This window comes from Ovis aries, chromosome 1, assembly GCF_016772045.2.
Source record: "Ovis aries strain OAR_USU_Benz2616 breed Rambouillet chromosome 1, ARS-UI_Ramb_v3.0, whole genome shotgun sequence".
Lineage (NCBI taxonomy): Eukaryota > Metazoa > Chordata > Mammalia > Artiodactyla > Bovidae > Ovis > Ovis aries.
In genome coordinates, this window is record NC_056054.1 from 140,258,270 (window position 1) to 140,272,102 (window position 13,833).

A 13,833-nucleotide genomic window follows, 5' to 3' on the forward strand; every position below is an offset into this window, starting at 1 on the left:
AGGCTCCTCAGTCCATGGAATACTCCAGGCAAGACTACTGGAATGGGTTGACATTTCCTTCTCCAGGGTATCTTCCCAATCCAGGGGCTGAACCCAGGTCTCCTGCACTGCAGGCAGATTCTTTACTGACTGAAATGAAGTGAAAGTTGCTCAGTTGTGACTGACTCTTGCAACCCCATGGACTAAACAGTCCCTGGAATTCTCTAGGCCAGAATACTGGAGTGGGTAGCCTTTTCCCTTCTCCAGGGCATTTTCTAACCCAGGCAGTTTCTTTACCAGCTGAGCCACAAGGGAACCCCAGGAATACTGGAGTGGGTAGCCTATCCCTTCTCCAAGGGATCTTCCCAACCCAGGAATCGAACCAGGCAGGGTCTCCTGCATTGCAGGCGGATTGTTTACCAACTGAGCTATCCGGGAAGCCCCTTACTGACTGAGCTATGGCATTATTCTTAGCTTAGACTAGATTTCAGTGAAAAAGAAAAATCACTTTATCAAAATTATTGGCCACAAGAGGGCATCAGATGTTCTTTTTCCAACTTCCAAACTAAAGGTTGTAATTGTAAATAATCTCCCTTCTCCAAGGAAAAGTATTCGTGGTTATAGTTTAAATCACTGTTTTTCCTAGACATCTACGTACAGAAATTGCTACTTGTAATGGATAATGTTAAGTATGCCAAAGTTATTATATACATTGCTTTACTGGAATCATTTTTGTTAATTTAAAAAATATATATATAGTTCCTTTAGGAAAATAAAAGTACCTAAAAGCACAAAGAAAGAGATGATTAAAATGACTATAATTAAAATGACTATACTATTTCCATCTGAGCAAACTATTTTATCTAGCAAACTATTGTATCTAGTAGCTGAGTTACTATTTTAGTGGATGGAGATATTTAAAAGAGGGAGCTTTTACTTTATAAACTTCTGTTTTGTTGTTATGAAATATACTCGTTTTATGGTCTCACAATTTGAAAATGTGGAACATTTTTTTATATCATTGTTTTTTTCCTAAAACATGATCTTTAATATTTTCATGGTATTCATACTTATATACCTTAATTGATTTAACCAGTCTTTATCAGTAGCTATTAAGCTACCGATCTCTTTAGGAAATTTTTCTTAGCCACATTATTTAAATATATATCTCCTTTGTTGGAGATGGTTGAGGGGAGGGAGGTATTCCTTTGAAGTCCAGAAATAAATGAGCAAATTGGTTTCAGAGCTGCCACTTTAATTTACATACAGAAAGTCTACAGATGATAAATTTGGTAAGAATCAAGTTCAGTTCAGTTCAGTCGCTCAGTCGTGTCCGACTCTTTGCGACCCCATGAATCGCAGCACGCCAGGCCTCCCTGTCCATCACCATCTCCCAGAGTTCACTCAGACTTAACTCACGTCCATCAAGTCGGAGTTAATAAGCTGTAAAATTTCAACAGAAAAATAGGACTGTTTCACTAAATTTAATGAAAAATTATTTTTGAATCTTATTGATCATTCATCAAACACATATAAAGACATGAAAAAATTTACTGATTAAAAATAAATATTTAAAATTTATAAACTGTCTAAAGTGACTGGAACATGACAAATGTAAACTTAAATTTTTTCACCTGAGTTAAATTGAAATATGATTTTTTCATGTTTCCTAATATTGCTAATAGAGACCATATTTAAAATCAGATATTGATAGCTGGTAAGATCAAATTATTTTATAAATCTGAAAAGACCGCTTGTGGATGCTCAATAGTCACTGTGAAATCTGGACAGAAAAAATTAAAATGCAAGCTCTTTGACAGGGATTTGGCATGCAGATTTACTGTAAAATTACCCTCCCTAGCATGATTAGGACTACCAATCAAAAAGTTTAGGTGGGAAACCATTACAAATGATCTATCCAATAAACATTTTAAATATTTAAAATGTATCAATATATAGTCAGTCATCTAATATCAGGACTTCCCTGGTGGTCCAGTGGTTGAGAATCTGCCTTGCAATTCAGGGGAAGAGGATTTGATCCCTAGTTGGGGAACTAAGATGTCATATGCATGTCACAACTAAACCAGTGCACAATTAGAGAAGCCCACACAGCCAAAAAAATAGAATCAGGAGACCTGAATTTCATTTCTGTTTGCTTTGGCAAATCCAGACCTTTCTGAATCTTGATATTTTCATAAAATGATGTTTGTGCTTAGTTGCTAAATCATATCCAATTCCTTGTGACCCCATGGACTGTAGCCCGCCAGGCTCCTCTGTCCATGGAATTTTCCAGGCAAGAATACTGGAGCGAGTTGGCATTTCCTATTCCAGGGGATCTGCCTGACCCAGAGATCAAACCTGAGTCTCCTGCATTGTCAGGTGGATTCTTTACCACTGAGCCACCAGGGAAGCCCTCATAAAATGATACTGAATTAGATAACATAGCCCAAGGATATCTTGCGGGTTGTTTGGCTTTTACCAAATTTAACTGCTATGTGAATTTTCTTCACTTAACTATATTACAAATCTTTTGCCCATAATGTGAAAATTAAAATGCCACAAAATCACACACCAAAAAATCAAACCTACAAAAAACATGTGTTCATCAAGTTCTGTTGGCTACTATCCAGTGTCTTGGATGTAACAGACTGTATCTTTAAGTTGGCAAGGCAGAGATTACATTTCCTTTCATGTAATTATCTTGCTTTGTGTTCTCTTGTTTCTGTGAACATATTAATCATCTTCCCCCTTATCGGGAGGTCAAAAGGCTGGTGGAGACTGAATGATGGAGGGCTGATTGTCCAAAAGGTTTCAAATCATTGGCACAGTAGTCCTCTGCATAGTGTCACTTTCCACGGTTTCACTTACTTGCAGTCAACCATGGTCCAAACACTTTTCCATTTAATATTACTGTTATGAATAAACAATTCATAAGTTTTAAACTGCACACTGTTCGGGCAGTGTGACAAAATATTGCACCACGCTGTTCATCCTGCCAGGGACATGAAGCATCCTTTTGTCCTGTGTACCCCACCTGCTAGTCACTTAGCGACCCTCTCAGTCATCAGATGAACATTCGTGTCCCGGTAACCCTTTGTTATTTAATGATAGCTCTAGCAAATGTAGCGATGCTGGTAATTGTAATATGCCCAAGAAAAGTCATAAAGTGCTTCCTTTAAGTGAAATGTAAAACTTTACTCAATAAGAAAAAACTGCTGATGTTGCTAACATCTACAGGAAGAATAAATGTTTCATCCGTAAATTGTGAAAAGGAAAAAAAAAAAAATCTGTGGTGGTTTTCCTGTCACACTTCAAACTGCCAAGTTATAGCCACTGAGAGGGGCAGGTATTTAATTAAATGGAAAAGGCTTTAAATTTGTACAATAAGATTTTTGAGGGATTACATTCACATAAATTTTATTATAGCATATTGTTATAATTGTTCTGTATTATTAGTTATTTATCTTACTGTGCCTATTTGTAAATGAAACAGTAACAGGTATGTATGTGTAGGAAAAACACAGTAAACACAGGGTTCAGTATTATCTGCAGATCAGGTGTCCAAGGGAGGTCTTCGACTGTATGCCCCAGGGGTAAGGGGGGACTACTGGATCTTCACCATCAGAGTCTTCTCTCAGAATTGCAAGGTCACTCTACTGTTCTCCAGAAATGTTCTCACTGTTGACAGTTCTGGGACACCATGAGGAAAAATGTCCTACTTAGCAACATAAAAAGAACACAGTGCCAGTAGCCAACGTGACAGTTGACCTAACACACGACCAACACATCTTCTTTTTCAAGTGCAAGATAACTCATTTTCACCATTAGTAGTTTGTGCTGATTCCATAAAACTGCTCTGGGCAAAAACTCCAGAAACTTGAAGAAACCAAGGATAAATGATGAAGAAGTACACAATGATGGGTACACTTGTGGCAATGAATTGATATGAACATACAACTGCTTCAATTATTATTAACAAAGTTTGAGTGCATGTGCTTAATTGCTCAGTGGTATCCAACTCTGTGATACCATGGTCTGTACCTCGCTAGGTTCCTCCTTCCCTGGGATTTTCCAGGCAAGAATACTGGAGTGCATTGCCATTCCTACTCCATCAACAAAGTTTAACTGAGAATCTATTATGCATTGATCATTTAGATATAAACATGATCTGTCTTTGAGAAGTGTTGACATCTGCTTACAGAGAGGAGACAGGTGAAGAAGGGGGACCCTCAGTTTCCTCAGAAGGTACAATCTCAAGAAGGAAAAAATTAGGGGAGCTTAGGAAGGAAGATTAGAAGGCAATGGCACCCCACTCCAGTACTCTTGCCTGGAAGGTCACGTGGACGGAGGAGCCTGGTAGTCTGCAGTCCTTGGGGCTGCTAAGAGTCAGACACGACTGAGCAGCTTCACTTTCCCTTTTCACTTTTATGCATTGGAGAAGGAAATGGCAACCCACTCCAGTGTTCTTGCCTGGAGAATCCCAGGGACGGCGGAGCATGGTGGGCTGCTGTTTATGGGGTCGCACAGAGTCAGACACGACTGAAGTGACTTAGCAGTAGCAGGAAGGAAGATTGGGATTACAAGGTCAGAAAAAGGTAAGACCACATGCAGAATGGAAGAAGCAGCGTAACCTGGTAAGAGGGGAAAAAAGTGCATTTCATATCACAAAGGGCTATTTTTTATAATATTTAAGAGCACCGGCTCAGACGGTAAAGAAACTGCCTGCAATGTGGGAGACCTGGGTTCCATCCCTGGGTTGGGAAGATCCCCTGGAGAAGGGAATGGCAACCCACTCCAGTATTCTTGCCTGGAGAATCCCATGGACAGAAGATCCTGGTGGGCTACAATCCATGGGGTCGCAAAGAGTCAGACATGACTGAGTGGCTAACACACACCATACACATACCAAATAAGCAGAATTGTGATATAAAAGAAACATGGGCAAAGCATATGAACAAAGTTCTCAAAACCACAAATGGTTTTGAAACAGGAAAAGATGCTCAATTAACTACACAGAAATAGAATTTTAAGCCATGACAAAATTTTCTTCTCAGAGATCAGGAAAGATAAAAAATGTTGGCTAAGAGTATTGTTGAGGAACTGGAAGGAGATAAGTAAAGCACTCTTATCCGTTGCAAGCATAAGCTGCTATACTAATTAAAGAAGATATTATAATAACAGCTTATCAGAAGAGACTTTACTTATACCTCTCTCTTCTAGAAGTTTAAAGATATATTTGCACATAAGAAAACTGATATATAGACAAATACTACTTATAATTTTACTCACTGTATCAAAAAAAAAGGGATCAACTTAAGTGGTCAATTGGAGACTGGTTAAGTAAGTTACAGTGTAGCACTCTGAAGTAATATTATAGAGTTTTGAAAATAAGATTATTTTAGATAGACATATAAATGATAGATAAATAGACGTAGGATGGTCTGAGAGGATTTGTTAAATTAGTAAGTGTGCATAAAACATTATTTTAAAAAAAACACACATTGGGGCTTCCTTGGTGACTCAGTGGTAAAGATCAGCCTGCAGTGCAGGAGACCTGGGTTTGATCCCCTGGGGGAGGAAATGGCAACACACTCCAGTATTCTTGCCTGGAGAATTTCAGGGACAGAGGAGCCTGGCAGGCTTCAGTCCATGGGGTCGGAAAGAGTCGGACACAGCTGAGCGACTGAACACACAATATACATGTACATATATGCAAGCATAAGCATAGAGTAAATGCTGCAGTGGAGAGCTAGCTGTGAAAGTTTAAAGGTAGGCAGAGTGTGGACTTTTAGTTGTTGTCCAGGAAAACTTTTGAGCAAGGGAATGCACTGAAGTGTTTTAAGATTAACCTTGAGTCATCTACTCACTTCAAATATCGGATAGATTATTTCTATCTAAAGCAGTCAAAATTCACTGGAAGGACTTATGCTGAAAGCTCCAATATTTTGGCCACCTGATGCAAAGAGCCAACTCATTAGAAAAGACTCTGATGCTGGGAATCTGATTGAGGGCAAGAGCAGGGGGAAGACAGAGGATGAGATGGTTGGATGGTATCACTGACTTGATGGACATGAGTTTGAGCAACCTCCAGGAGTTGGTGAAGGGCAGGGAAGCCTGGTGTGCTGCAGTCCATGGGGTTGCAAAGAGTCGGACACAACTTAGTGACTGAGCAACAATCACGTCTTCAGGTCTTCCTGAGGTTAGATGCTTCCAGTTCTCTCTGAGCAAGTAGTAAACGAATGGAAAAGGATATTTCTTTTTATAAAAGCAACAGAGCTGAAACAAATCATACAAGCACGCTTTCACTGAATACTTAATTTTAGTCAGCTCTAGTACCAGATGCTAAACAGGCTAGGCATAACACATCATGGCTGAAACCACATCTGCGCCCTCAGATCTGAGGTCCCTTTTCTGTGTGTGTTAGCCTCCTCCCTCTTCCATTCTTCAACCAAAACTTTCTAATTTCATCTTTTTCCTCAGTCCTCTTACCACCTAGCCACCCACCCCCAACCCTCCCAGAGTATGACCTCACCTTTACTTCCTGGAGAAAAGTGAGACTATCTAATTATATTCCATCCACAGTCACAATCCTATTAAACCTGCTCCCAGCCTCACTGACTTTTCCCCTCAGTCTCAGAAGATGCTCCCTTTGATTTCGTCAACTCAATCCTGCCCACATTCCGTTTTGACCCCTTCCTCTTTCCAGACTCCTTTTCCGCAGCCTCACAAAGTAACTAACCTTTACCCCACTCTAGTTACTGTTTCCTCTGCCTTCCTGCTTCCCTTCATGGCCAAGAATATTGAAAGGATAGTCTGATATAGCTTTCAAATTGCATCTTATGAATCAGACATCTCAAGAGCTGGTGGGGATATCATGGGAAGACAAACAAGAACTGTTTGGACTTGGTAGGATTTAATCTGAGTGGGGTGTGTTTTGAATGTTAACTGTGTTTCTAGATCCTCCTCAGCTCTCATCCATGCTTCAACCCACAGAACTAAGGGTTGGGACAACCATTCCATCAGAACTGGTCCATCATTATGAATGACTTCATGCCCAGAATGGTTTCTGTTTCAGCCTGTTGTGCTCCAGAGGGCTGACTCGGGTCCTCTTCTCATCCCACACAACTCTCTCCTGAGTGATTTTACCCCACCTCCCTTTTTTTTTCCTTCAGATTTAATGTATATATATATATATATATATATATGCCTTTGGCTTAAAAAGGCCAGAACTTCACTTTTTCCCCTTACCAGGTTCCTCAAATTGTGCTTTGCATTCACAAAAAGAAGCCTGTGAAATAATCTAGTTTAGTTGTATAAGAAACAACTAAACATTACTTTCACTTATATCCCACAACTTAACTTGCCCTAACAACCCACTGTTTTAATACTTGTGCTCTGAAATACCTCAAAGGATGGGGGAGACTCTAGGAATGCAAATCAAATTACATATAACCAAAAAATCAGAAGCAACTTCTAGGGCCAACAGTGGGGAAAAAAATGAATTATACAGGATCATCTTAAACATCATGCAGCTATTAAAATGGATATAATATATATAAATACTTTTAACAACAGGTAAGATATACAAATATGATACAATACCACGTAGGAGAAAGAAATCAAATAGAGGACGTTCACTTTAAAAATAATAGGGATATTAAATGTACTAGAAGAGAAATAGAACAGAAAGGTCTTTGGTAGTGACGTCATTTAGGTGAAATTATTTTTCACCTCATTTACTGTTGTTACAATGCTATCTTAATAAGGAAAGAGTTTTTCAAAATATTCCACCATTCAAGTCAGATGAAATCAAATTTAGAAGGTGTAATGAGTTAAACCTGTTTTGGAACTGACGCTTCTTCACTACTTTCCATACTGGTAAATATTCCTACGTAACACATGGGACAATGCCATGCGTTATAGTAGTTCTGGTGCATGTTCTAGACTTGTAGGAATAACCTAAAAATAAAGGAAATTTAATTATATGTAATTATATTGGTGTTGCTTTTCATTGAACAGTGTCAGAAAAAGTGAACACAGACATTTCCTTTCTTTATGCCAAGTACTACATCACCATGACTTCATACATGTCAAAGGCAGGGTAATGGCAGATCTTGCTGTCCAAACTGAGACATTTTCTTGAGCAAAACATCTTTTGCTGTATGTATTTACAGTGAGATAACAGGCAAAGACAGAACGGTCTTGGGGAAAGGGATACAGTCACCCAATCCCATAAGATATGAGGCCAATACTGCTATTACAACACAGTAATCATCATGATGACAGCAACCAATGCTTACAGAGCACCGATGTGCTAGCCTAAGTGCCTCAGATGCACTAATCATTCTCAGAAAAATTCCACAGAGTTGCTCCTATGATTCTCATTGTAGTGTTAAGGAAAAGGAGAATACAGGTAAAATGTTTTGTCTAAGGTTACCCAGATAGAACCAGGCAAGTTGTCTTCCAAACTCATTTTATAGTGTTACCCTGTCTGAAGGCCCCACCCCACCCCACATCTACACTGACTGCTTGTAATAACAAAATAAAATGTGTTCAATAAATGGATCCCTGCTGGGTACTTCTCTCTCCAACTAAAGCAGCAATCCCCTAAAAAATAAAAATCCAAAACTGAGGAACAGAAACTCTTCAAAATACCAGAAAAACCTTCTCAACAGGAACAGAAAGTTGGTTTGGAACAGCTCTTCCAAAGTTTCCAGGAATACTAGCTCTCCACTAGCTGACAGCATTGGACTCCCACAATATCAAACCTTTCACACACATACACTTTCCCCCCCCTTCATTTTCTTACTGGTTCCATAAGTGAAGTGCCTGGTTTGGTCACTCATCGTCCCCTACATCACTTCCTGAGTAACCTCCAAAGTTTTCACACACATGACTTCCATTTTCAGCCCACCCCTCACACTCTAGATCCACATATCCATGTATCCATCCAACACTTCGTTAATACACATAACAAACTTCTCAAACTTTCAACATGTTCAAAACTGAACTCCTTAGCTTAACTTTCAAACACGCAAAGAGTCAGGGCTCCAATCCCCACCTTTATTATTCCTCCGTCATGCTCTATTCTTGTCTTCATGCTTGTGACTGCCACAATTATATCTCTGGCCCTGAGTTTTCTATTTAGATCCAGGTTCAGAATTCACCTGCCTACTATCATCCTGCATAGATTCCAATGATTTCTAATATAAACAGGATTCAATGTTTTCATTTCCCACTCAATATCCCCTCATACCCCTATGGCCAATCCATTTACTATTAGTTTTTTAAAATAAGTATTAAAAATACAGACATGTATCTCTGTAAGTGTAAAGTATTTCTAGAAGGATAAATAAGAAACTGATCATACTTCTCACTACATGCTCTTATACCTTATAAATTTTATACCCCATTAATGAACTACTTATTTAAAAAATTAACAAAAAATTGTTATGTTTCTTGAAGGAAACTGAGGACAGAAACTGAAAAACATGAATGAGAAGGTGATTTACATTTCACTCTCTCTCATGTGCACTACCTATCTGAAACATTTAAAAAAAAAAGCTGTTCACTTCACAAAAAACTGTATTAGCAACTTGAAATACAGAACTTTAAAAATCGATTTCCCTGGAAAAATAGTTTCACCTTGTCAGAAAGATTCATAAGAAGACAATCCATAATCATTTCATCAATGACTCTTTCACCTGACAAGCAGATGTGAGGTGAATAGTGTGTTATGGTCATTCCATCTTTGAAATAAAGATAGTATACTCCTGGGTTAAGAACTGGGGAGACTGAAAACTATGAAAAAAAATATATTGGCATAGTTACTTAGGTGCTGATATTTCTTTTACCATACCATTAACAACTAAGAAAAAAAGGAAAACTTTCTGGGAATGTATTCTGTCCAACTTTCACTATTTCATTAGTTCTGCTTCACAATTTCCAATCATCATTGCTGTTATGGATAGAACTGTGTGCCCCTAAATTCCTATGCTGCAGTTCTAATCTCCAGTACCTGAGAATGTTACCTTATTTGAAAATAGGGTTGTTGAAGATACGATTAGTTCAAATAAGGTCATTAGGGTTGGGTCTTCATCCAATAGGAGTGGTGTCCTTATAAAAAGGGAAAACTAGGACACAGTGATAGACACACAGAGGGACGGTGACCTGAAGTGACCCAGAGAGAAGACAGCCATCTACAAGCCATGGAGAGAGGACTTCCCTCACAACAATCAGAAGGAACCAACCTCCTCCACCAAGAAAGCTATTAGAACTAAGAAATAAACTCACCAAAGTTTTAGGATGCAAGATTAATGTACAGAATTGTGTTGTTTTTCTATACTCTAACAATGAATTATCACAAAGAGAATGTAAGAAAAAGAATCCCATTTACAACTGTATCAAAAAGAATAAATTACCTGGAAATAAACTTAATCAAGGTGATGAAAGACCTACACTCTGAAACTATAAGACAATGATGAAAGAAACTGAAAACACAACTAAATGAAAAGAAATTCCATGTTCATGGATTGGAAAAATATTGTTAAAATGTCCATATTACCCAAGGCAATCTATCAATGCAATGCAATTCCTATCAAAATACCCATGACATTTAAAAAAATTTTTATAGTTTTCAATTGAAAGATAATTTCACACATGACATTTTTTATAGAACTAGAACAAAAATCCTATGACTTATTTGGAACCACAAAAGATCCCCAATAGCCAAAGCAACCTTGAGAGTAAAGAACAAAGCTGAAGAAATCATGCATGCTCACTGACTTCAGACTATACTACAAAGCTATGATAATCAAAACAATACGGTACTGGCACAAAAACAGATAAATGGAACAGGACAGAATGCCCAGAATAAGCCCACACACCTATGGCCAATTAATCTATGACAAAGGCAGCAAGAACACACAACGGAGAAAAGACAGTCTCTTCAGTAAGCGGACTTCCAGTAAGCGGGAAAACTGGACTGCTACATGTAAAAGAATGAAATTAGAACATATTCTCATACCATACAGAAACTAAACTAAAAATGAATTAGAGACCTAAATATAGACCAGAAACCATTTAACTCCTAAAAGAAAGCACAGGGAGAATACTCTTGGAAACAAATTGTAATATTTTGTTGGGTCTGTCTCCTAACACAAAGGAAACAAAAGCAGAAACGAACAAATGGGACCTAATTAAATTGAAAAGCTCTTGCACAGCAAAGGAAACTGTCGACAAAACAAAAAGGCATCTTACTAAAAGAGAGAAATGTGCAAACAATAAGATGGGTAAAGGTTTAATATCCAAAATATATAAAATGTTCATGCAACTCAATATCAAAGACAAACAAACTGATTAAAAAATGGGCAGGCAATGGGAATTTGGTGCATGACTAAGGGAACCCAAACAGGGGCTAACAACCTAGAGGGGAGGGGTGGGGAGGGAGATGGGAAGGAGGTTCAAGAGGGAGGGGACATACATATACTTATGGTTGATTCATGTTGATGTTTGGCAGAAGCCAACAAAAATTTTGTAAAATAATTATTTTTCAATTAAAAATAATTTTTTTAAAAAGGGGCAGAAAACCTGAAGAGATACTTTTTCAAAAACATATGAATGGCCAAAAGGTACACGACATGATGGTCATCACTAATGATCAAAAATGCAAATCAAAACCACATTACCTCACACCTGTCAGAATGGCTATCACTGAAAAGTCTTACAAATCAATGTTGGTGAGGATGTGGAGAAGACGGAACCCTTGTATACTGTTGATGGGAATGTAAATTGATACAGCTACTAATGAAAATATTTAGCTACCATGGAAAAGGCTGTATATTGTCACCTTGCTTATTTAACTTATATGCAGAGTACATCATATGAAATGCCAGGCTTGATGAAGCACAAGCTGGAATTAAGACTACTGGGAGAAATATCAATAATCTCAGATATGCAATATGGCAGAAAGCAAAGAGGAACTAAAGAGCCTCTTGATGAAAGTGAAAGAGGAGTGAAAAAGCTAGCTGAAAACTCACAACATTCAAAAAATGAAGATCATGGCATCCGGTCCCATCATTTCATGGCAAATAGATGGGGAAACAATGGAAACACTGACAGACTTTATTTTCCTGGGCTACAAAATCATTGCAGATGGTGACTGCAGCCAAGAAATTAAAAACGCTTGCTCCTTGGAAGAAAAAGCTGTGGCAAACCTAGACAGCATATTAAAAAGTAAAGACCTTACTTTGCCAACAAAGGTCCGTATAGGCAAAGCTATGGTTTTTCCAGTAGTCGTGTATGGAAGTGAGAGATGGACTATAAAGAAAGCTGAGCTCTGAAGAATTGATGCTTTTGAATTGTGGTGTTGGAGAAGACTCTTGACAGTCCCTTGCACTGCAAGGAGATCAGGCAATTCTAAAAGAAATCAACCTTGAATATTCATTGCAAGGACTGATGCTGAAGCTGCAGCTCCAATACTTTGGCCACCTGATGCAAAGAATCAACCCATTGGAAAAGACCCTGATGCTGGGAAACTGAAGGCAGGAGGAGAAGGGGACGAAAGAGGATGAGATGATTGGATGGCATCACCGACTTGATGGACATGAGTTTAAGCAAGCTCTGGGACTTTGTGATGGACAGGGAAGCCTGGCATGCTGCAGTCCACGGGGTTGCAAAGAATCATACACGACAGAGTGACTGAACTGACTGACTATGAAAAATAGTATGGAAGTTCTTCAAAAACTAAAAATAGAATTGCTGTGTGATCCAACAATTCCATCCCTGAGTATACAGTCAAACAAAATGAAAACACAAATTTGAAAAGATAAGTGTACTCTAATGTTCATAACAGCACTACTACAATAGCCAAGACATGGAAGCAACCCAAGTGCCCACCAACAGATGACTGATTAAGATGTGGAGAAGGAAATGGCAACCTGCTCCAGTATTCTTGTCTGGGAAATCCCACGGAGAGAGGAGCCTGGTGGGCTACAGTCTATGCGGTCGCAAAGAGTGGGACATAACTAAACCACCACCATATATATCTATATCCATATATATAAAATTTCATAATTTATATATATATAATCTCACATATATATATATATAAAATGGAATACTGCTCATCCATTAACAAGAATGAAATTCTGCCATTTGCAGCAATGTGGGTGGACCTGGAGAATATTATACTTGGTGAATTAAGTCAGAGAAAGATCAATACTGTATGATATCACTTGCACATGGAATAAAAAACTAATACAAGTGAATATATATGCAAAACAAAAAGACTCATAAATATAGAACTTGTGGTTATCAGCAGAGAGGGGGAGGAGAGGAGTATGGGATTGAGAGATACCAACTATTATGTATAAAATAAGCTTACAAGTATTTATCATCCAGCACATGTATATACAGCCATTGTTTTATAATAACTTTGAATGGAGTATAATCTATTAAAAAAAAATTGAAGCACAGTGCTGTATGCCTGAAATCAATATTGTAAATCCACTAACTAGACTTCAAATTTTTTTGGCAAAGGAACCAATCCTACCATAACCTTGCTCTCAGATCTTTAGCCTCCAGAACTGTGAGACAGTAACTTTCTATTTTTTAAGTCACCCAATTTGTGGTACTTTGTTATGGCAGCCCCAGCAAACTAATACAACTATACACAGAATTAATCATAAATGACCAGGTCTGTTCGGGAGACTAATCTTTTTCAGAGACTTGAAAACAACTGACCTAATGTCATCTAAAACAATTTTTTTCATTAAAAATAAAATCTTCTAAGATATGCTGCTTTATTTACCTAAGTAGGTTTCCCTAAATTCTGAAACATTATTTTGATATTCA

The 13,833-nt window shown here is 38.1% G+C and overlaps 1 protein-coding gene across 3 annotated transcripts in view; it reads right to left on the reverse strand.

Annotated features, from left to right (window-relative positions):
- Nucleotides 1-13,833, reverse strand: part of CXADR (CXADR Ig-like cell adhesion molecule) — a 69,445-nt gene that overhangs the window by 5,587 nt on the left and 50,025 nt on the right. Inside the window, exon 8 of one of the 3 annotated variants that reach the window (XM_042230085.2) lies at nt 1,395-1,422. The exons of the other annotated variants lie outside the window; for them this stretch is intronic. Coding sequence (XP_042086019.1) covers nt 1,395-1,422 — 28 coding nt within the window. The remainder of the gene's footprint in view (nt 1-1,394; nt 1,423-13,833) is intronic. 3 annotated transcript variants of the gene reach the window in all.